General features: G+C 49.3%; 1 protein-coding gene across 3 annotated transcripts in view; it reads left to right on the top strand.

Annotated features, from left to right (window-relative positions):
• The window catches only part of LOC133359833 (receptor-type tyrosine-protein phosphatase beta-like), a 101508-nt gene that overhangs the window by 48291 nt on the left and 29827 nt on the right, over window positions 1-23390 (top strand). For all 3 annotated transcript variants that reach the window (XM_061578378.1, XM_061578376.1, XM_061578377.1), the window contains 3 exons: window positions 10930-11202; window positions 13202-13474; window positions 14438-14698. In XM_061578378.1, coding sequence (XP_061434362.1) covers window positions 10930-11202; window positions 13202-13474; window positions 14438-14698 — 807 coding nt within the window. The remainder of the gene's footprint in view (window positions 1-10929; window positions 11203-13201; window positions 13475-14437; window positions 14699-23390) is intronic.

Here is a 23390-nt window from a genome sequence, read left to right as displayed (position 1 = left end):
ACACAGGCACACACCTTTGCACTCTTGCGAATGAGACGATTCTAGTCTCTTAACTTTTCACACTATTAAACGAATACAGGCGTGTCTGGCTTAACGAGCGAGGTTTTTTCCGCGAAAATCGCTCGGTAAGCTAGTCGTTTTCCCATTGAGTTCCGTTTTGTGATGCCGCAGCCGCGAAGCCGCTCTGCAAAGCGTCGGGGCCGATGCTGCTTTCCCCGCACCACCCCCCACATAAACACCCCCCCCCCCTCACCATAGAGTCCCGAGGGGAGGTCACCTGGCCGACAGGTTTTCACCCAGAAGCCCTTTCATGGGGATAATCTTGACGGCTTCCTGCAGCCAGGGAATTGGGCGATCTCCCCCGATGCTAACTCACATCGTGGCGCCGTGACTTGGGTTGAAATTACATGGCCACGACGGGGCTGCCCAGCCACCACGGTTAAGACGCACACCACACACACGGGTCGGTAGGCAGGTAGGGGGCGGAGCCACGAACGGCGGGAAAGCGGGGTCATCTCTCTGATTGGTCGGGCGCTCGGCACAAACAGGGAGAAGTAGGTAGCTGGAAAGCAACGACCCGCGGCGGGAAGTCCGAGCGAGCTAATTGGCCAGTGAGTCGGAGCCGGGTTATCTTTGATGTAGGTAACAATAAAAGGGCCGTAGAAAGGGCAAGAAGCTCTCTTTCTGCTCAAGTCCGCCTCAGGACAGGAAGCTTGCCGGCCACTGGAACATCCGTGAGACGATCATCAGCGCAGCTAGGCCCGCTCCCAGCGAGAGCTCCGTGCATCCTCGCCTTCCCCCCGGCGCTCCAACGGCCGAACCGCGGCCGTGAGGCAGCCCCGAGCAATGCCCCACAAGCAAGACTCACGGACTCGCGGGGGTTTGGCCCAGGGAGGGGAGCCGGCAGGCGGCAGCCCATCCCCCGCAAACGAGGAGCGCAGCAACTCTCACACGAGTGAGGGATCCGGAGACGGCGGACCCCCTCTGGCCGGCCCCCAGGAGGGAGAGGCCCCGAGGGCCAGCGCCCACCACAACTTTTCCATGTTCAAATATGAGTTACGTTTCAGCCCCACTATCTTCCACTCTTTAACAACTTTTGAAAAGTAAAACATACTAACTTAAATTAATAAATAATGCAATACATATCAAATGTAACACCACACATGAAAGAAGTATGGTGCGAAATAATTTCAACATACATACATTAAAAACAACAGTGCTTGGTATTTATTTAGTTTCCATGATAGAAGTTACGTGTGTGGAGGGAGCAGCAGGGGCCATGCAGGACAGCTGGTTCAAATATCACTTGCCACTGATGTTAGCCGTGGCTTGGAATTGAACCAGGATTGCTGGGTTTATAGCCACATTGCGAAATGGGGCGCTGGAACGGGATGAAATGAATCACGTAACAGAAATCGCCATGCTTGATCAATGCTTGATCCAGGTCGATTCCCATTAAAGCGAACATTGAATCGTAAAAAATACGTCGATTCCCGTTCCAGTATTCCTTATATGGGCAAAACCACGCCCCATTATTTCATATATGGGCCTTCTTCATTAAAATAGTTTATAATTAATTATTTTGCGGTTGAATTTTATCCTGTTCACAACGCCATTTCCTTTCCTCCACGTCTGCAATTAATTAGGGTCGCCACCCATTTACGGTGTCAGCAAAGGCCTGCCCCCCCCCCCCCCCCTATGACTAAGTATGCAAGTTCACTCAGCACAACATAACTGGTAAACAAACAGCTGCGATCCGCCGTGTGCCCCGCGCCATCACAGGATGCATATTCATCAATCGGTCTCTGATAAACGAACATTTTGCTTGTTTTGATAACAAATGGGTCCACATTCGAATTTCTCGTTGTAGGAAATTCTCGTAGAAAAAAACGCTCATTAAACGAGTAAAGCCTATAACTTTAACTTGTTTGTACTGGCACAATTGTTGTGCTAAGCCAACGATGGCTTGCCGCTTCTTTTTCCACGTGTTTGTCCCACTCATGTGGGGTCCGCTGTCCTTACCAACCTTCTCCACACTGCCCTGTCCTGCGCCATCTCTCTTTCCGCCCCTCAGGCCACCATGTCTGATCGCATCACATCGCCCCACCTCTTTTTCTGCATTTCTCTTGATATCTTTCCTTCCACTTGCATCACTTGCAACTTCTGACCCACGTAATTTTCCTGCTGTCTCTCAACATGACCGAACCACACCACCTTGAGTCTTCATATCACTTCTTCATTGCTCACCCTGTCCTTCCTTGTTAAACCCATCATCCACCAGAACATCCTCATCTCTGTGGCCTGGTCCTCCCTCTTTCTTTCTTGTGCCCCGGCACTCAGCCTCATACAACAGCACCGGCCTCACCACTGTCGTGTACACTTTTCCCTTCAACAAAACTGGGACCCTCTTATTGCACACCACACCAGTCATCTTTTGTCATTTGAGCCATCCACCCCTTGTTCTTGTTCTCATCTCTCCTTCTAGTGACCCATCAGCACACATCGTTGCACCCAGGTACTTAAACTCATTCGTCTTTATTAACTGGTCACTTCCAATTTGCAATCCATTATTTCCACTGAAATTTGCCACCATATACTCGGTCTTTGTCCGACTGATCCTCAACCCATTCCCTTCAATCTATTGCACCCAGATCTTCAAATAATTTCCACTACCCCTCTGCTTTCACCGCATAACACAATGTTATCTGCAAACAGCATACACCATGGGGGCTCCCTCTGAAAATATCTCGCGTGTCCAGCACCAGGATGAAAAGAAAAGGGCTCAGGGTGGATCCTTGCTTTACTCCTGCTTTTCTTTCCTTCATACATATCCAGTATCAGCTGGACATATACCTCAGGAATACATCTCATACACCACCAGATGAGCTCTCTAATCACCCTGTCGTACACTTTCTCAAGATCAACAAACACCATATGCAGGTCCCGTTTCTTCTCTCTGAACTTCTCCATCATTACTCTCAGTGCAAAGATTTCATCCATTTGTAATAAAGGACTCCTTCACACGATGTTGGTCTCCGTTGGTCCTTTATTGATTTTCTTCTCCTCCGCACTCCGCTGGCCTCCTCCTCAGCCCAGCGTCGTCTCTCCTCGCGCCCCGCGCACTCTGCAGCTACCCTGCTGCTCCGTGTGCTCCCGCACACTCTGCAGCTACTCTGCTGCCTGTGCAACCTCGCACCCTCTGCTAGGCCTCCGCTAGCCCTGCAGCTACTCTGCTGCCTGTGCAACCTCGCACCTTCTGCTAGCCTCCGCTAGCCCCGTGCAACCCGCACGGTCCCGCTAGCCACTCTGCTAGCCCCGTGCAACCTCGCACGCCCTGTGCGCCCCGCGCACTCCACTCTCTCCGCACCCCGCTAGCTGGCGCCGTCTGTCGAGCCCTATCAGCCTCGCGGCTGAGGGCACGGCAGCCACCCAACGTGGTCTCGCCTCTTCACTCCCTCGACTGCTCCAGATGTCTTCCGGTCTCCTTCCTATAACCTCTCTCCCACGTGACCCTGACTCCTCCCTCTCGGATCGTCACATCCGGCCTGCCCATTTACGCTCGCATTACACATTGTTGACATTTTCTGTCTGAATCCAAACTGGCCCTCGCCACTATCCACCAGCTTCCTCAGTCTCCTTTCTATAATCCTTTCCCAGAGTTTCATGGTGTGACTCATCAATGCTATTCCTCTGTAGTTCTCAAACTCTTGTACATCACCGTTTCTTTTAAAGATGGGAACCAATGTACTCTCCACACATCCGACATTTTCTTCTCCATCCAGATTTTCCCAAACAGCCCCATCAGTATTTCAACACCATTTTCTCCCATTAATTTAAACACAGCAATTGGAATCTCATTTGGTCACACTACCTTTTGATGGTTCATGCTGCCTAGAGCTTCCACTACCTCTTCTGTCGTTATCGTATCTGCAACTACCTCATTTATTTGATGTTCCTCAACCATTTCGCGTCTTGGGGCTTTCACATTCAGCAACTTCTCAAAGTATTCTTTCCATCTCACTCAAACAAATATTGTTCGTCCTTCACTTCTCTTAACGAGATTTAGATAGTCGATGTCACTGGTCTTTCTCTTTCTCCGGCTCTTGCCAAAAAGTATACCATCTTCTCGCCTTTTTTGCTGTCAAGCTTTTGGTAGAGTTGTGCAAATGTATTTTTCTTTGCCATTGCTACCACTCGCTTTGCCTCTCTTCTCACTGCCAGGTATTCATCCAGATAGTCCTTCTCTCTCGTATTCTGCCAGTCCTTAAACTTGACCTTTTTCTCTTTGTTGCCTTTTGCACTTCATCACTCCACCACCATGTTTCCTTCTGTTTCATCTGCCTTTGCTCACTCCCACTGTACTACCTGCTGCTTTCAGTATTCCACTCACCAGTTGTTCCCACATTTCATTCCCTCTCCTCCTATGCAGTAGGCTTTTAAGTTATCCATAGCTTGCCAGCAGAAGTTTTCTTTCTCATTCTTTAGTCACCACCACTTCACCTTACTGCAGTTCTTTTGTCTCATTTTGTGCAGTTTGCACACTCTCCAGGAATTGTAAAAATGTATTGGGATTTCCTTTACAAACAGTCAAATCAAACATGTTTAAGTAAGTCAGCGATTCAATAGTTGATAACATAAAATTGCAGACTACGCAAAACTTGGCGATGTGTGCAGCTTGAAAATGTGGCCTGCAAATTACACAACAGGGAGAGTAATGAAGAACCCCTATTACTGCTGTTCATATCCCAGCTAATTATTTCACATCTTAGCCAAATGAACTGAACGCATGAGATAACATGGAAGGCCAAAACCAGGGGGACTGTTGCGCTTTACAAAGATAACCTTGGCTATGGTATCAGCTTGTTGCCACCAGCCGTGCCATCTGAAGTCAATGTTGCGGTTCCTTTGAGGAATTCTGAAAAAGAGGTGTCCTGTGATAAAACGGAAGCTCTGTGGAATGAACACATTTTTAATCACGAGGTGAAAATTGAGGGTCACAGCCCTGGCTTCCCTCTATAACGATTATAGCTGGTGTACCGGTTTTAGGAGTATGGCTGTGGAGAAGCCCTATTATGCAAATTTAACTGCTATAAAATGGTCAACAAAGAAGGGGGATGTCACGTGAGGAGAAGAGGATGGTGTCAGAAAACAGCAGCCAGGAGCAGGATGCCTCTATTTACCGCTAGTATTGAGACACCACACCAATGGAGCCACCAGTGCTCTACCTACTGCTACACTGTAGAGACACCACACCAAAGAAAGCACTTATGTGCTGCATATTGCCACATGCTGACTATTAAGGTCTGGGACATGCAGGACCGTGAGTCCTGTAAACAGGTGTGCCGGTGGGTGTATAAGGGTGATGGAGTTAGGCGGTTGTGTTGCGTGTACAAATGGGTTCCTTTTTTCTTAAGTCACATACAGCACACAAGTCAGATACTTCTTATGGGGGTTCTGCCTATAAAGTGCATGAAAATATCATCGATAAAAATGTGTCAAAACAACCAACCCGCTGGTGTGTTACTTTGGGGTGCTATTTACTTGGCAGGTTGGGCCACATCGCAAACAAATTGTATGCAAAACCATAACATAACTGGGAGACAGACTGAGAGGAAAATCAGTCCTTGGTCAACTGAGGCTGTGTCAACCAGGACAGAAGCTCACATGACCTATGCATGCAAAACTGTTGATGGGATGAACTAAATTGGTAGTCTTAAGAGATGGTGGAAACATTCCGGTGTTGGGTATGTGGGTGGATATTTCTGAAAACCAAGTACAACCAAGAGTAGTGAATAGCCCACAGACCTAGACAAGCAAGAACGTGAAGGGACACTGGATGCAGTGGAGTCGGGGTAAAACGAGTTATTGTGGCCGACTCTCAATTAACAGGAAAATACTTAATAGATGGTACAGCACGAACATGTCCAATGGCCAATATTTAATTGACGTTCCCTTACCTTTCATGAGTTGTTAATGCTATGTGCGTGGATGGACCTCTGCATTTGTGGTGGGTAATATCCCAGGTGCGACAAAACTAGAAAGGGTACAAAGGCATGACGGAGTAAGGGATGAATCGCGGGAGTTCGTGCAAGAAGTAGAAATATCTCAAGCCGTTAAGAGAGCAGACAGAGCATGTGACGAAAAACCCATCAAGTAATTACGGAATGCCTATAGAGGACTTAAAACGTGCCAAGGAGCAGGACTTTTATCTAAAGACACTGTGGGCAAGCAAGGCAAAACAAAATCGGGTATACTGGTAAAATAAATTCCAGCAGAAAAGCAGTGGCAAAGATTGTTGTATCAAGAGTTTTCGTCTGCTTACATAGATAATGGGGAGATGTTTTCACCACATGTGATACAGAGTGAGTTGAGAACACACGTGATGGGATTGGATTATGATTCCTTGCTTGAGGGACATATGGGTGTGCGAATTACTCTTGATAGGATAATCTCTTTCAATTTTTACTGGTCTCGGGTCAATAAAGATGTAAAGCAATATTCTATTTTATTTAGGATTTATATCGTGCCCTTTGCAGGGCACTTTACAACACAAGCTGACGGCGGTACACAAGGGGCAAAAGGGGAGCAATGGGTGGGGTGGAGCGGCTGTCAGTGAGGGAGGTGACGGAAGGGACAGAGGCTGGGAATGGAGCTGATGTTTTAGGGATGGGGAAGGAGGAATACGGTGGATAGTGATGGTGAATGAGGGGACAGATAGGTGCAATGTGGATTAAAGGAAGCGGGGTATGGGACACAAGCGTGAAGTGATAAGATATGTGCTTTTGCTGAGCATGGTTGAGGGTAGGTGTAGGGTGGTCGGGGCAGATTTCTGGTGGCCGCATAGTTGAGCTGTTGAGGTGTACAGTGGAGGGATGGGGGAGAGATGTGGTTAGGTGCACATAGAGAAAGCGAGACATGGGAGCCGGGTCAGGAATTAAGGTTTTTGTAGGAAGAGGATCGGGGGAGTCGGTCAGAGGTGGGAGAAGGAACCGATGAAGGCAGTAGAAGAGAAAACACAATATAAAAAAGAAAAGACCTAAGGACAGAGTGAAACAAGGAAAGCAAGGGGGGGAGTAATTTAGAGAGGGAGTTTGTTCCAGTGCAATTGGGCAAGAAGAGAGAAATAAAGAAAGCGAGACTGGGCATGAGGAGGTGAAGGAACAGTGAGAAAATGGGAATATTGAGATCGAAGAGCGCGTGAAGGGACGTATTGGGAAACAAGAGAAAAGAGGTGGGGGAGAAGGGCAAGACCGTGCAAAGCTTTGAATACTAGGGTGAAGAATTTAAAAAGACAGCGGTGCTAAAACAGGAAGCTAGTGAAGTTGTTGGAGAGGAGAGCAGTGAGATGTGTTGGGAAGGTTGAGTACAGTGCATGCCGCTGCATTTTGGAAGTGTTAGAGAGGGTTAAAGGCGTAAGCAGGAAGACCTACCAGCAGTGAGTTGCAGTCATCAAGACAAGTGAAGACAAGGGAGTGTACGAGGAGTTTGGCAGCAGTGGTAGTGATGAGGGGGCAGATTTCCCTGGTGTTGTACAAATCGTAACCGCATTTGAGTGGTCTTGGCAATGTGGAAATTGAAGGAAAGAGTGGAATTGAAAGGAGGTTTTGGGAAATACATGTTTGTATGGCTGTCAGACAGGATTATATGCAGAGGGAACGATTCGGGATGAATGATTTGAAGAAGAAAATTTGAATGTCATTTGCAAACATGTGATAGGAAATATCAAAGGAACAAAGAATAGACTCAAGGGCCGATGTGTATACGGAGAACAGAAGGGGACCAGATACCAAGCCCCCTGGGGGATACCAACCATGACAGAGGTGGTGGAAGAAGAGCAGTGGTTGAAAGAGACAGTCGCTGAATGGGAAGTTGTGTAGGAATGGATCCAAGAAAGAGGGGTGTCAGAGATGCTGACGTTGGAGAGAGTGGATAAGAGGATGGAGTGGTCAAAGATGTCGAAGGCAGAAGACAGGCTGAGAGAGATAAGGACGGAGGATAGACCGGAGTGAAGTGAGTTAGCCAGGTGGTTGTGGAAGTGAAAGAGGGCAGTTTCAGTGGAATGGAGAGGGCGAACCCCAGACCGATGGAGGGGATATACAGTCAGTGGGAAAAGATGTAGAATGAGAGGTGGGATTGCACAAAGCATTCAAGGAGTTTGGAGAAATTAGAAAGCAATTAAAAGGGGTGATAGTATGCAGGGACAGAAGGATATAGAGAAGGTTTTTTGAGAAGCGGTATGATGATGATGATGATTTTGTAAGGGTTGGGGAAAATGTCAGAAGAGAGAGAAGAGTTAAAGAGAGCAAAGAGAAATGGATGTATAGTGGGGAGAATGTATGGAGGAAGGGAAGGCAGAAGGGGAACGAGGGAGGAAAAGGTAATGCAGGTTTTGGAGGTTATGATGGACAGTTCCAGAATAGAAATATGGCAGACAGCAATTAAGGAAATATACGTACTGTAGTGACATAGAATTGGTCACTAAGTAGCATAGCACTAGCTGCTGGCAGGGAAGGGGATCTGCAGCTTGTAGCAGCCCTGATTGACATCAGTCCACGTAATAGACCGGAAAGGGATCTAGGGTAAAAGTTATGGAAGGGACAATGAGGGCCCACTAGTAGGTTCTAGAAGAGGCATGGCGAGGGCGGAGTGAAGCCACGCTAACAGGATAAAAGGGGACACCAAGCGGGAGCTCGGGGACGTCCTTTGGAGTGAGATCCCCTGCTGTTGCCTTTGCCGATGTCGTCTCGTGGCTTCGTTGGTATCGTTGTCCACTTAATAATTGAGCTGCTAGCAGTAGTTGGCTGTCTTAGTTCAGCGCCGTCAGTGTCACATGGCTAGCGTTGTGTTGTAGGCTAGCAACCAGTTAAGCGAGAGACAGAGTGTTGTGTGTAAGTGTGCTCCGTGTTTAAAGAATTGCCTCCAATAATTTACGTCTCCAAGTCAGTCACTACAGTAGGATGTAGTGTGGAGAGGTCAGTAGGTACAGGGATGTCAGGTGGTTGCACAGTCACCAAGTAGGAGCGTATATGGTCGATCTTGGTCATAAAGTAGTTGGAGAAAACCACAGAAGTGGGGGCGTAAGAGGAAATTACAGGAGCGGTAGAAGACGGACGGAGCAGAGTTTAGAGTATTGAAGCATACAGCAGGGTGTGGAGATGGGGAGGGAATGAGGGAAAGTATGATTGGCAAAAAGCCTCCACAGCCAAAGTGTAATTTGATAATTTGATAGTAGGGAAGTAGATGAGGAACATGAATCATGACTTGGTGAGGTCCTTCAGATGTGCTCCGTTTTGTGCATGAGCCGGTACTATGACTTGAGCATTGGTGATAACTAAGGACATGGGGGGGGGGGGGGGGGCGTTGCGTAGGGTGGAAGAGGAGCAGAGGTGCAAGCGCGTCCAAAGAGGAAGAAAGTAATACATTTATGACAGAATAAGCAGTGTTGGGGTGCAGTGAGGAGAAATCGAAGATAGGGGGAAGAAATGAGAAAACCAAGGAAATAAGTGCTCAATGGTCAAGAGAACATGGGTTGCGGTGGAGGCGTGGAGATGCGGGAAAGGTGTGAGGGGAGGGAACGAGGAGTGTCACATAACTGTAACAATTCTGTTTTTTTGTCCCTGGGTAGTCTTATTTCCTAATTGCTTATGTATGAAATGTACAGAAAATAACTATTATTCCCCACAAACTTTGCTTTTGTGACCAGGACAGTAATATTTGTAAATTTACCTATTTTCCAGATCATTCCAGATAGGTTCAGTGCTGAGTAAACTTGGAGTAACTTCTAGAACCTTCTAGAACCGTCCAGTAATATAAATAGTAGTATAAATACAGGGGCCTTAAGCCCACCAGTTCAGTTTAGTTCCAGCTGCCTAAGTGGATAATATCCGTATTTTTCTGAGTTGGCATCAAGAGGCTGCAAGCATCCGGCAGACGCATTTTGCTATGTCTGTGGCCAATGTATCAAACAAGAGTGAAAAAGCACTCTGTGGAAGCATCTGCTAAGATGTGTGAGACCTACAAGGCATATTTCGGCATGCCTGTCGGGGATCAAGACACACCCTGGGCACCTCATTTCACCTGCGAGCAATGCAAAAAAAAAACTGGGAGGTAAGATGGACAATTCTTGCTCGGAATTGTCGCCTCATGTCAGAAGGGGTGATGTTGGACAGGATTGGCAACCAGACCTCAAACATTCTCTATCTTCCAGAATGTATTCACCATGTTTATAAATCTACATGTTAGATGTTAAACATTGGAGCAGTGTTGCAATGTTTTATGCACTGTGTTATGAGCCCGGTGATATGAGTGTGGTTCCAGTTCCAGTGATAGACAACATCTGAAGCAGTCTGTCACAGTTCACTCGCTCAAGCAACCCCCATGAGTGGATTGGCAGGGATATAAAGTATTACTGATCAGCAACCAATGACCAGAATAAGTTGAAACCCAATGTGTATTAAACGTACGTTACCAAGAAATTAATATTATTAAAACAAAACTAGCCCAAGGATGTGGTATTAAATATTCACAAGGCCTCGGCACAGATTCGTTGTCCTTCTGCTTTTCTTGGTATCTCGCTCGGTGTGTTTTTGTGTGTCTCTCTCTGCATGTGTATCTGCCTATGTTGTTTTCATGTATGTTTTATCATTCATTCTTACCTGATGATGGTTGATGGTGTTGCAATCAAAACGTCGTATTCTATTATTATGGGATTTTATTTTCTACGTGACTTTACCGAAATAACCAAAGAGTAATTCCTGCAGTCACGAAAGCTTCGAATCTAGTTTTATTCATAATTAATTAACTCTAAACAGGAAATGGTCATTTGCATGTTATTGAACGTTTTATTGTGATTTTAATTATTTTTTCCTCATTTGCTTTGTTTTGTCAAAACAGTTAAAAATTTAGTTTTTTAAATGTCGCCAATGACAGATGCCGTTCCAGTGCCAAGTTACACCATTGTAACCATCACCAACAAGACTATGACGTCCATTACAGTATCCTGGATAACTTCTCTCCCTAACGCGTACTACTACTTGATCTACGTGACAGAGACTATGAGTGGAAGACAGATTTACAATTCATCGTCAAATTCAAACACTTCCACATTGACTAACCTGGTTCCTGCAAGGAACTACTCCGTGTCTGTGACGGCTTACAATGGGTCCTCCTACCAAATATCAGATGTCGTCATGGACCGTACCTGTAAGTACCAATATGGATTTGCAAAGAGTTGTAAATCATTACCGATCCGTAATTATAGCCTGTCCGCCCTGTCCCTCTCTGCCTTCTGTTAATCCGAGTGAAGACAGGTTGGCTATAAAAACAATATACTTGTAAATTAGGGAAATCATATTTCAATGACAATAAACAAATAAACAAATATTATTTTATATATCATGGAACATCTGCAAAAACACCTATTCTGCTTTCCCCATTCGCCCAATCTTAAAATGAACCTCTAATTCAGCCATTTTTGACTTCCCCACGAACAGCACAACACAATAACACCAAATGCTATCAATGATTACAAAACTTGTATTTGCACACACTATACTCATATTTCTACTCCGTTATATATTTGATTCGAGTTGGATTAATCAAAATAGTTAATAAGATTTGTAAAATAAGTAAATAATGAGCTACGATGCAGAAACCATCTTATTAGATTCCCCGCGCAAAACCAGGCAAACAAAATACAACTAAATAAGTTAACATTTCACACCTGCAATAGCGATCAAAAACACCCTCCACGTCATAACGCCACCGCTGATTGTCTGTTAATGGGATTAAGCACCATTGTTAATATTATAGACCTAATTATTATAAGTATTTTTATATTGAAATCAACGTTAATGGAAGTCTTAACTGTGCATATCTTCATTACCACCAATAACTCAACAGTCAATGAACATTACCGAGTTCCTGCAATTCAATTGACATTCAAATCATCAGTATAGGCAATCCCTCGCAATTAAGGATGATTGTTTTCCACAGAAAAGTTGGATTTAATTATCTGTGGGTCCGAATATGGCTGAAAATACCAATTGGGGATCGATAGATTCTGCCGCAGCTCTGGGATCCGTGTCCAGAAAAAGTGGTGGTGGTGTGGAACTGCATTAGAAAGTCGGGCTGCAGCGTTGCTGTCTCTGCCAGTCCCACTTTTTCTATTTCCGCCATTGAGTTTCATTGAAATCGACTCTGTGTCCATCTGAGGTGACCCTGGGAGAGTCTCCCTTGATTTGGTGTCAAATGAGCACTTCATACTCTTTGGTTATTTCGGTAAAGTCACGTAGATATAAAATAAAATAAATCACGACGTTTCGATCGCAACACAAGTGGTCGTCCTCAGGCGGAAAACATATAATCCAGCAGTGGATCTGCTGAGCTAGTTCAGCAGTTAAAATGCTGGACGACTGCTTGTGTTGCGATCGAAACGTCGTGATTTATTTTATTTTATGGCTATGTGACTTTACCGAAAGAACAAAAGAGTATGGATTCCTGCAATCAAGAGGGAGCGCTTCATGTTGGCCTTGAGGACATCCTTGAAGCGCTTTCTCTGCCCTCCTCTTAAACGTACACCCTGACCTAAGCTGAGAGCAGAAGACTTCCTGCGAGAATCTGGAGTTGGGCAAATTGATATGGCCGGCCCAACGAAGCTGATTTTGAATGATAATGGCCTCAATGCTCGTGTTTGTTTGCGAGAGGACGCTGATGTTAGTGCGTCTGTCTAGCCACCTGATTTAAGGATCATATATTATTGGAGCTAATGTAATATGCTGCTTTCCAGCAATTGATCAGCTCAAATGTAAATTGAGGGCGTGCCTCGTACCCTGCAGTACGCATAGGGCTCTGGGTCCAATCTCTGACCACCATTACATTATCTTTAATTTTGAAAGAAAACTAATCTGGCTAACCATATCAATTAGCACAGTGCACAATTATATGTGTGATTAATCAAAGCTGACCTCACACTGGCTACACAACCAATGGTCAAAAGAAGTATCAGCCCAATGTGTAATAAAATTTGGTTACTGAGAAGTGAAAATTATCAAGACAAAACTTGCCCAAGCATGTGGTGATTTACATATGTTATTGTATTATGAAAGAATACAGAATGTTTCACAATTTTCATTAATTTGTTTACATTTGCATTGTTTTGTTAAAGTGAGACATCTTGTTATTACAATATCATCCATTCTAGATGCCGTTTCAGTGCTAAGTTACACCATTGTAACCATCACCAACAAGACTATGACGTCCATTACAGTCTCTTGGATAACTTCTCTCGTGAACGTATCCTACTACTGGATCCACATGACAGACACTATAAGTGAAAGAGAGAATTACTATGACTATCCATATTTAAGCACGTACACATTCACTAACCTGGTTCCTGGAAGGAACTACTCCATGTTTGTGACGGCTAACAACGGGTCCTCCTCCCAAAAATCAGATGTCGTCATGGACACAACCTGTAAGTACTTATACGGTCTCCTATCAATAATTCTACTGCATCTTCAATTGACCACTAATAATGACAAACCTTATTTTAGCCATTTGCAGCCCAACTGATTATTTAACATCTGGCACAATTGAACTTTATCCATTAGCCAGCATAGCAGGCTGGTAAGTATTATCAGCTTGTTACCACAATCTGTGCAATCTGGAGGTAACATTTCCGTTTATTTGTTGAATTCTGCAAACAGGGTATCTTGTGATAAAACGGTAACTGTTGATTGAACACATGTTTAATCAAAGCTACATGCGGCATGTCTTGCACCTTACGAGTCGGGAAGGTGTCAGAAGGAGTTATGTTGGACAGCACCAGCAACAAAACATCCAAACATTCCCCCAATATTGCAATATCTTTCTGAATGTAATTGCCATGTTGATAAATTCTCATGTCAGATGTAAATAATTTGCTGGAGCAGTGCTGAAATAGTTTATGCACTGTGTTATGAACCCGGTGATCTGTGCGAATCCAGCCAATGGCAACATCAATAGCAAGTTACATCTGAATCAGTCTTAGGCCCACTTCACTCGCGCACACTAGTAATGGTGATGAAGTTTGGTCAAGTAATCCCTGAGTAAGAAGGCATGAGGAGACTTTCGTCGACCAGTGGATTTGCAAAGGCCTGTAAATTATCACTGATCTGCAACCCATGATCAGAAAAAGAATCAACCCAATGTGTAATTAATTTTGGTTACTGAGAAGTGAAAACTACATATAAAAGTAGCCAAGCATATGGTGTTCAATATTTATAATTAATTTCCATGAACCCTTACATCACCAACAAATGTATTGATGTATTTGTCAACGTCATTGAATTATGAAAAAAACCAGAATGTTGTCAGGATTTTTTTTTCAATTTGCAGTAAGTTTTGGATTTTCTTTACTTTGTTGACTAAATATCGCCCATGCCAAATGTCGTTTCAGTGCCACTTTATACCATTGTAACCATCACCAACAAGTCCATGACGTCCATTACATTCTCTTGGATGACTTCTCTCCCTAACGCGTACTACTACGAGATCTACGTGGCAGAGACTATAAGTGGAAAAAAGAATCCCATAGAAAATCAATATTTAAACGTGCTCACATTGACGGACCTGGTTCCTGGAAGGAACTACTCCGTGTCTGTGACGGCTAACAACGGGTCCTCCTCCCAAAGATCAGATGTCGTCATGGACAGAACCTGTACGTACTTATATGCTCTACTGTCAATAATTGTACTGCATCTTTAATTGACAAGGTACAGTGAGAGAAAAAAGTATTTCATCCCCTGATGATTTTGTACGTTTTCCCACTGACAAAGAAATGATCAGTCTATCATTTTAATGGTAGGTTTATTTGAACAGTGAGAGACAGAATAACTAACAAAAAATCCAGAAAAACGCATGTCAAAAATGTTATAAATTGATTTGCATTTTAATGAGGGAAATAAGTATTTGACCCCTCTGCAACACGTGACATTGTACTTGGTGGCAAACCCCTTGTTGGCAATCACAGAGGTCAGGCGTTTCTTGTAGTTGGCCACCAGGTTTGCACACATCTCAGGAGGGATTTTGTCCCACTTCTCTTTGCAGATCTTCTCCAAGTCATTAAGGTTTCGAGGCTGACTTTGGCAACTCGAACCTTCAGCTCCCTCCACAGATTTTCTATGGGATTAAGGTCTGGAGACTGGCTAGGCCACTCCAGGACCTTAATGTGCTTCTTCTTGAGCCACTCCTTTTTTGCCTTGGCCGTGTGTTTTGGGTCATTGTCATGCTGGAATACCCATCCACGACCCATTTTCAATGCCCTGGCTGAAGGAAGGAAGTTCTTACCCAATATTTGATGGTACATGGCCCCGTCCATCGTCCCTTTGATGCGGTAAAGTTGTCCTGTCCCCTTAGCAGAAAAACATCCCCAAAGCATAATGTTTCCACCTCTATGTTTGACGGTGGGGATGGTGTTCTTGGGGTCATAGGCATCATTCCTCCTCCAAACAACGCGAGTTGAGTTGATGCCAAAGAGCTCCATTTTGGTCTCATCTGACCACAACACTTTCACCCAGTTGTCCTCTGAATCATTCAGATGTTCATTGGCAAACTTCAGACGGGCATGTATATGTGCTTTCTTGAGCAGGGGGACCTTGCGGGTGCTGCAGGATTTCAGTCCTTCACGGCGTAGTGTGTTACCAACTGTTTCCTGGGTGACTTTGGTCCCAGCTGTGCTGATTCCTCACCTTTCTCATGATCATTGCAACTCGACGAGGTGAGATCTTGCATGGAGCCCCAGGCCGAGGGAGATTGATAGTTCTTTTGTGTTTCTTCCATTTGCGAATAATCGCACCAACTGTTGTCACCTTCTCACCAAGCTGCTTGGTGATGGTCTTGTAGCCCATTCCAGCCTTGTGTAGGTCTACAATCTTGTCCCTGACATCCTTGGAGAGCTCTTTGATCTTGGCCATGGTGTAGAGTTTGGAATCTGATTGATTGATTGCTTCTGTGAACAGGTGTCTTTTATACAGGTGAAGTATTCGGAATGACGGCAGGAAACCCCTTGACGGGTAGCACACTTTTTATTAAACCTTGACTTGTCACGATACAACGTGTGGTCACTATTCCTCACACTACACACACTTCACTTGACACGTGTGGTCACTATTCCTCACACTACACACACTTCACTTGACACGTGTGGTCACTACCTTTCCCACTACACACTCCACTTAACACGTGTAGTTACTATGGCTCACGCTGCATGCTCACACTGCACTCCAGCTCCGTAACGTCCGTGGAGCCTCCAGGCCCACCCCAGCTTGGGCGTGGGTCACTACCTCTGGGTCCCGAGGGCCGGCCCTCACACGGACGTTCGGCCCCGGGTCCCAGGGTCCCGCCTCTGGGTCACACAGAGCCCCGGCCCTTACAAGGACAGCGGGACTAGGTGCCGCAGGGCCCTATCTCTTCCTCCTCCGTCTTCAGTCTTCGCTGGTCACAAACTCCCCCGTGCGCCTGTGCGCACCACCTTATATAGCCGCCGCTCTCGGGAGACGGAGCGTATGCGGACCTCGACGTGAGCATCCCCCTTAGTTGACCAATCCCCGCGCGCTTGTCCCAGGATCCCATCGCTGTCAGCGCGCGCCACCGATACCCAGCCAATCAGTGATCCCATCGCTGTCAGCGCGCGTCACCGATACCCAGCCAATCAGTGATCCCATCGCTGTCAGCGTGCGTCACCGATACCCAGCCAATCACTGCCTCATAACCCCCGACCCCGCGCTGACCCCTGATCCTTCACCGTCAGCGCGCGTCACCAACACACACAGCCAATCACTACGCGCTGGCACACGATTCCCACCCCAGCGCGTATCACCACTACATCACCCCCTCCCACATAGCTCGCAGCCGGCCCGGCTGCTAAACAACACAACACAACAAAACCCCACCCCCAGTGTGCCCTGTAACGCAACAACAACAACACAACGACACAACACCCGACAACAACCTATGTACAAACCGACAACCAACACAATAAAAGTCAACAACAACACACAATACCTAGACAACAAGCTATGTACACACCGACGAACAACACAATAAAAGCAAGTCCAAGGAAAAGAACGTGTCCAGTGTCTCTGTGACTATCGATCCCCCCCATCCGCTCGCTCCTCCACCGGGATGATAGAGCGGTTGGGCGGATGAGGAACACAGTGACGAGGCGCTCCGGCCGCATCGGCCCCTCATTCGGTTGGTCATGAAAAGTTGTGCGACTTAGCGCGAGTCCGCCTGGCCGGTCCATCGTATGGGACGGGACGCTGATGACCGTCTGGTGGCTCCGGCAGCCCTGGAAGGCGCGGATCGGGCCTGGAAGGACCGGCCGCGCCGCGGGGATCCGGCCGCCGGTGGTCGGCAGCTGTCAGTTCCGAGACACCTGGGAGCAGATCAGGCGGAGACATGTGAGGATCAGGCGGAGACATTTCCCCCCTTGGGTCGTCGGTCACATCACATGCTCGGCTCTCACGACACAAAGGGAAGCCATTTGGAGGCGAGAATGGTTTCAGTCGGGAGGGGTGGACGTACCAACGGCGCTTTCCCCATTTTATCTGAACACACTGGGGGCGTGCAACCCACACGACCTCCATGGGTCCCCGCCATGGCTTCAACAATTTAGGCGATGTAGCCAAAGGTGCCTGAGGGCAGTGCAGCCAGGCCCTATCGCCTAGTTTCCAGTTGTGCACGGACACCTTCCGTGCACGCAAACGCTCGTTGGCAATTTGGCGAGCCCGCGAATTAAGCCGTGCGGCCTCCCGTGCCTCGGTCAGCTTATGAATGTTAAATTTAATATGTTCAGCCAATTTCGAATTCGTTCGTGGCGCGGACAGTCCCAGCTGCGTTTCCATGGGCGGGTCGGCTTCCCGACCATACATCAGATAGAATGGGGAAAATCCCGTTGCTGCATGGGGGGCCATTCTATACGCGGCGAGGACCCCCGGGACCTGCAGGTCCCAGTCAACATGTGCCTCACACACCTGCTGGCACAGCATAGAAGTCAAAGTCCTGTGGAGTCGCTCCACCATCCCGTCTGTCTGTGGGTGGTACGGGGAGGTACGCACCTTCTTAGTACCCAATAGGTCGCACACCTCTTGCAGCAATTTACCAGAAAAAATTTTCCCTTGGTCGGTCAGCAAGCGTTCGGGGGCCCCCTTGTCCAGAACGTAGCCCTGGACAAAGGCGTCCGTCACAGCCGCCGCCGACTGGTTGGCGAGTGGCCACGCCATAGGCCACCGGGTAAAGTATTCAACACCAACCAACAGGTACTTATTTCCCCTAGGCGTGACTGGAAAAGGCCCCAAAATATCGAGTGCAACGAGCTCGTTAATGCGCGAGACCTGAATAGATTGCAGCGGTGGATTTGACGCCACGGGCGGCGGTTTTCGTCTGGCGCAATCAACACACCCCTTTAGAATATTCACCACATCGCTCCCCATCCCCGGCCAATAATAGTCACGCTGAAGCAGAGCAAGCGTTTTGTTTACTCCCAAATGCAAGGGGCGGTCATGTGCGGCCAGGACAACTTTCCCCCGCACAGCGGAAGGCACCACGAGTGCGTACCGCCGGGACAAATTGTCCCATCTCATTAACAGGCCCTGCTTGAGTACCCAGGAGCCAGTTCGCTCCCGGCCCTCCTCGGGACCCCCCGCCCTGCGACGCAACGCTAGCAGGGAGCTGTCAGCCATTTGGAGACGGCCCCACTCAATCAGCGACAGTGAGAGCAGCGAGTCCTCTCCCTCAGGGGTAGCGGGAACATCACCGATCGGTGCATCCGCGGTCGCGGCCAACGCCCCCATACTTTCCGCAGCTGGCGGTTTACAGCGCGCCGATCCCGTTAAGCACGCACATTTGTGACAAGGCGACAATCGCGACAGGGCATCGGCGTTAGTGTGGCGCAACCCCTTACGGTATGTGGTCGTGAACTGATAGTCCTGGAGGACTTCCAACCACCGTGACAATTGGCCCGAGGGTTGGGCGACCCTCAATGAATACTGAAGCGCCGCGTGGTCCGTCCAGACCGTAAAGTGATGGCCATAGAGATACGGTCTAAATTGCTGTACAAAAAAAACAATAGCCAGCAACTCGCGACGGGTGACGCAGTAGCGCTGCTCCGCCGGCGACAAAACCCTGCTACCATAGGCGACCACCCTTTCGACTCCCCCAACGACCTGTGAGAGCACCCCCCCAATGCCCGTGTTGCTAGCATCCGTGTCCAGCAAGAAGGGACTTGTAAAGTCAGAATAACGCAAGGGCGGGGCGCCCACCAGGGCGTCCCGGAGGGAGCAGAACGCGGCCTCCTCCTCCGGTCCCCATCGGAACTTGACTCCTTTTGCCGTTAGAGCGTGCAAGGGTTTTGCAATGGTGGCGAAATGCTCAATGAATCGGCGGTAGTAAGAAGCAAACCCGATGAAACTGCGCACGTCCGAAACCGACGTGGGCTTTGGCCATTAACTGACACAGTTCGTCTTCGCGGGATCGGTGGAGATCCCCGAAGAATCGACAATGTGGCCCAAGTATCTCACGGACTTACGAAGAAGGTGGCATTTGGCTGGTTTAAACTTTAATTTAGCCGATCGCATCCACAAGAACACCCCCCTCAACCGCTGGAGGTGTTCCTCAAACGTTTTACTGAAAACAATGACATCGTCTAGGTAAATCAAGCAAGTGTCCCATTGCAAGCGCGACAAAACCAACTCCATAAGGCGCTGAAACGTCGCGGGAGCGGAGTGAAGTCCCATGGGTAACCGGTTAAACTGGAACAGGCCCCCTGGAGTCCGAAATGCTGTCTTAGGTCTAGACTCGTCGTCGAGTGGCAGCTGCCAGAATCCCGATAATAAATCAAGAGTAGAAAAATATCGCGCACCGGACAATGCATCGAGGGACTCGTCCGTTCTGGGGAGCAGATACGCGTCAGCCACGGATATTTTATTCAGGCGACTGAAATCTACGCAAAATCGCAAGGACCCGTCTTGCTTTTTAACCAGCACAATAGGTGCTCCCCAAGGACTGGAAGAAGGCGAAATAATGTCGGCCGCCAGCATATCGTTGACGGCCGACTGAACGTGTTCCTTCTCCGCCGGACTCAGCCGGAAGGGGTTTAGCCTGACTGGTGCCGCATCGTCTGTTTCAATATGGTGGCGCAACAGGTCCGTGCACCCAATGTCATATTTATGCTTACTGAACACATCGGAAAATTCTATCAGCAACGCACGCAGCGCACCCAACTGTACCGTTGACAAATCGTTCGAGTCCGCGCACAGCGAATCGACCCATTCAAGGTCCTCCCCCGATGGATTGTTCTGCGTCGGCCTTGGATCAACATGCGCAACCAGGCGCTCTTCCGCAGGGATCCGTGCCGCGTGAGCTAGCACAGTGCCCTGCTGAATAACGGCCGGCCGCGAACCAGCGTTTAAAACCATCACGAACGGGTCCTTGTCAGCCCGAACCAAAGTGTGAGCCACCGACAAATCGAGACCCCCGACAGCCCTATTTGAAGGACCCAAAAGCATGCCCTGTTCCGAGGTCTCCCCAACCAATGGTTTCCTCAACCGGAGGGGAATTAACATCTGTGAACCCGGGGGCACGTGCACGGTCTGTGTCGCCAGCGCTTGTATCGTAGCGCACGCCGTCCGAATTTCGGTAGGATTCGTCAAGAATGAAATACGGCGACCCGATGGTAGCTCAATGCAACGCTGATCGATGAGAATTTTAATGGGCATTTTAGCCAAAAAATCTGTGCCCAACAGACAAGGAACCGCTAAGGAAGAAGAAACGAAAACGGGTCCCGACAATTTAATATCTCCAATGCAAATGGACGCCCTAATCTGGCCGACAATGCCCAACGAGCCCCCATTTGCCGCGTAAAATGGCACGTCCACCGGGAGTAGAGGTCGACATTGGACGGGGAGAATGTTGTAAATGAGGTCTGATATAATAGTCGCCGACGCCCCCGTGTCCACTAACACCCTGACCTCGACCCCGTCAATGGATCCCGTAACGACCGATGATCCCGCCGACGCAGCCACTATCCTGTGCCCCAACTCAGACCATTTAATGTCCCCTCGGTCTCGCACGAACCCCCCTCGCCGAACCGAATCCCCGAACCCTAACCGGCCTTCCTCCGCCGCAACGCGACGGCCCATGTGTGTCGTGCATGTAGACTGAGCATGTGAAGTGCCGCGACTTGCCGGGGGTAGTAGGGATGACTTGGGGCCTTGGTCGTCGTCCAGCCGAGGTCCCATGGCGCGCTGACGTGGAGCGCGGCAACCGGACGCCACGTGGCCCCGGAGGCCGCAGTTGTAACACGTGATGAGGGACGCCGGAGGTCTCGGTTGCTCCAGCTTGCGGGCCGATCGCAGAGGCGAACGACCCCCCGATCTCCAGTCCCCCGGTCGTCCCGCGGTGAACGCCTCCTCTCGTGGGCTGACGACTTGGGGCTCGGTGACCACCGGGCCCGGAGCTGAGGCCACGGCAGCAGTGCAGACGACCCCCCGTTTACGCTGGAGGACCTCGTGCGCCTGTATACTTGTTGCGACCCGCAAGGAGGAAATATCGACCTCGTCGGCCGTGTTGATGGGGACCCCCAGGTCCTGCGCCAACTTGAGCAGTTGCTCCAAGACCATCGCGTCCTGGCCCTCCTCGTCCATACGAGGGAACGCGGCGTCGGCGAGAGCCAACAACGCCGTGCGGTAGGCGAGCGCGGTCTCCGTGTCCGCCTTCCGTCGGACGTAAAAGTGATGGCGACACGCCGAGGGAGGTCCGTAGACCTTGGCCATGAGACCCAGTGCAGCCTTAAGCGTGGAGCGGTCCGACCTCTGTGCGGACCTGAAGGCCGCGAGCGCGTCGTCGTCCAACATGGCAGGCAGTGCCCGCAGCGCCGTAGCGTCGGACCAGGCCGACATTTCCTGATGCGCCAGAAACCTGCGCTGGAATGCGCCCCAGTCTCCGCCTTCCGCCTTGAAGGCTGACAATGTGGGAAGGCGCTGCTGGAAGATGAAGTCGTCCTCTGCCACGTGGTTCCTCTCCGCCGCACCGTCAGTTTGCAAGATGGCGGCCCCAATGGCGGGTGGCTGATGGCGGTCCGCAGCGCGCATTGATGACGTAAGCGGGCGCGCTTGGAGAACCGCCGCCACGTGTTGCTCGCCGTTCCCGCCAAAAGATGTCCGCGCAGTTGAAATGGCGGGAATCGCCAAGTCATTTTGGCGGGAATCTGCGGGGCGACCCTGTTGAATGTCCGCCGACGTCCCCGCTCCTCCCGACGAGTTGATTTCTGCCAGGATGGACGCGGCGGCGAGCAGCAGCTCTGCCAGACGGGAGTGCGCCTCGCGGAGTACGGCATCGGTCCCCAGTCGCTCGTCCGGCGCCCTCGTCGGATCCTGCGGCGTCGGCATTTCCTCGTCCTCTCCCCCCGATGCCAGTTGGCCCGAGTCGTCAAGGTTATCCTCGCGGTCAATCCCGTGAGTCCGACGGGTCTTCCTTGTATCCATGCCTGGAAGACTGTTTCACTTCTGACGCCAGTTGAAGTATTCGGAATGAGGGCAGGAAACCCCTTGACGGGTAGCACACTTTTTATTTAACCTTGACTTGTCACGATACAACGTGTGGTCACTATTCCTCACACTACACACACTTCACTTGACACGTGTGGTCACTATTCCTCACACTACACACACTTCACTTGACACGTGTGGTCACTACCTTTCCCACTACACACTCCACTTAACACGTGTAGTTACTATGGCTCACGCTGCATGCTCACACTGCACTCCAGCTCCGTAACGTCCGTGGAGCCTCCAGGCCCACCCCAGCTTGGGCGTGGGTCACTACCTCTGGGTCCCGAGGGCCGGCCCTCACACGGACGTTCGGCCCCGGGTCCCAGGGTCCCGCCTTTGGGTCACACAGAGCCCCGGCCCTTACAAGGACAGCGGGACTAGGTGCTGCAGGGCCCTATCTCTTCCTCCTCCGTCTTCAGTCTTCGCTGATCACAAACTCCCCCGTGCGCCTGTGCGCACCACCTTATATAGCCCCCGCTCTAGGGAGACGGGGCGTATGCGGACCTCGACGTGAGCATCCCCCTTAGTTGACCAATCCCCGCGCGCTTGTCCCAGGATCCCATCGCTGTCAGCGCGCGCCACCGATACCCAGCCAATAAGTGATCCCATCGCTGTCAGCGCGCGTCACCGATACCCAGCCAATCAGTGATCCCATCGCTGTCAGCGCGCGTCACCGATACCCAGCCAATCACTGCCTCATAACCCCCGACCCCGCGCTGACCCCTGATCCTTCACCGTCAGCGCGCGTCACCAACACACACAGCCAATCACTACGCGCTGGCACACGATTCCCACCCCAGC

This window comes from Lethenteron reissneri, chromosome 66, assembly GCF_015708825.2.
Source record: "Lethenteron reissneri isolate LAM-NWPU_2019-01 chromosome 66, ASM1570882v1, whole genome shotgun sequence".
Taxonomy (NCBI): domain Eukaryota; kingdom Metazoa; phylum Chordata; class Hyperoartia; order Petromyzontiformes; family Petromyzontidae; genus Lethenteron; species Lethenteron reissneri.
Note: the sequence above shows the minus strand (reverse complement) of the source record. Positions and strands in the feature narration are given on the sequence as shown.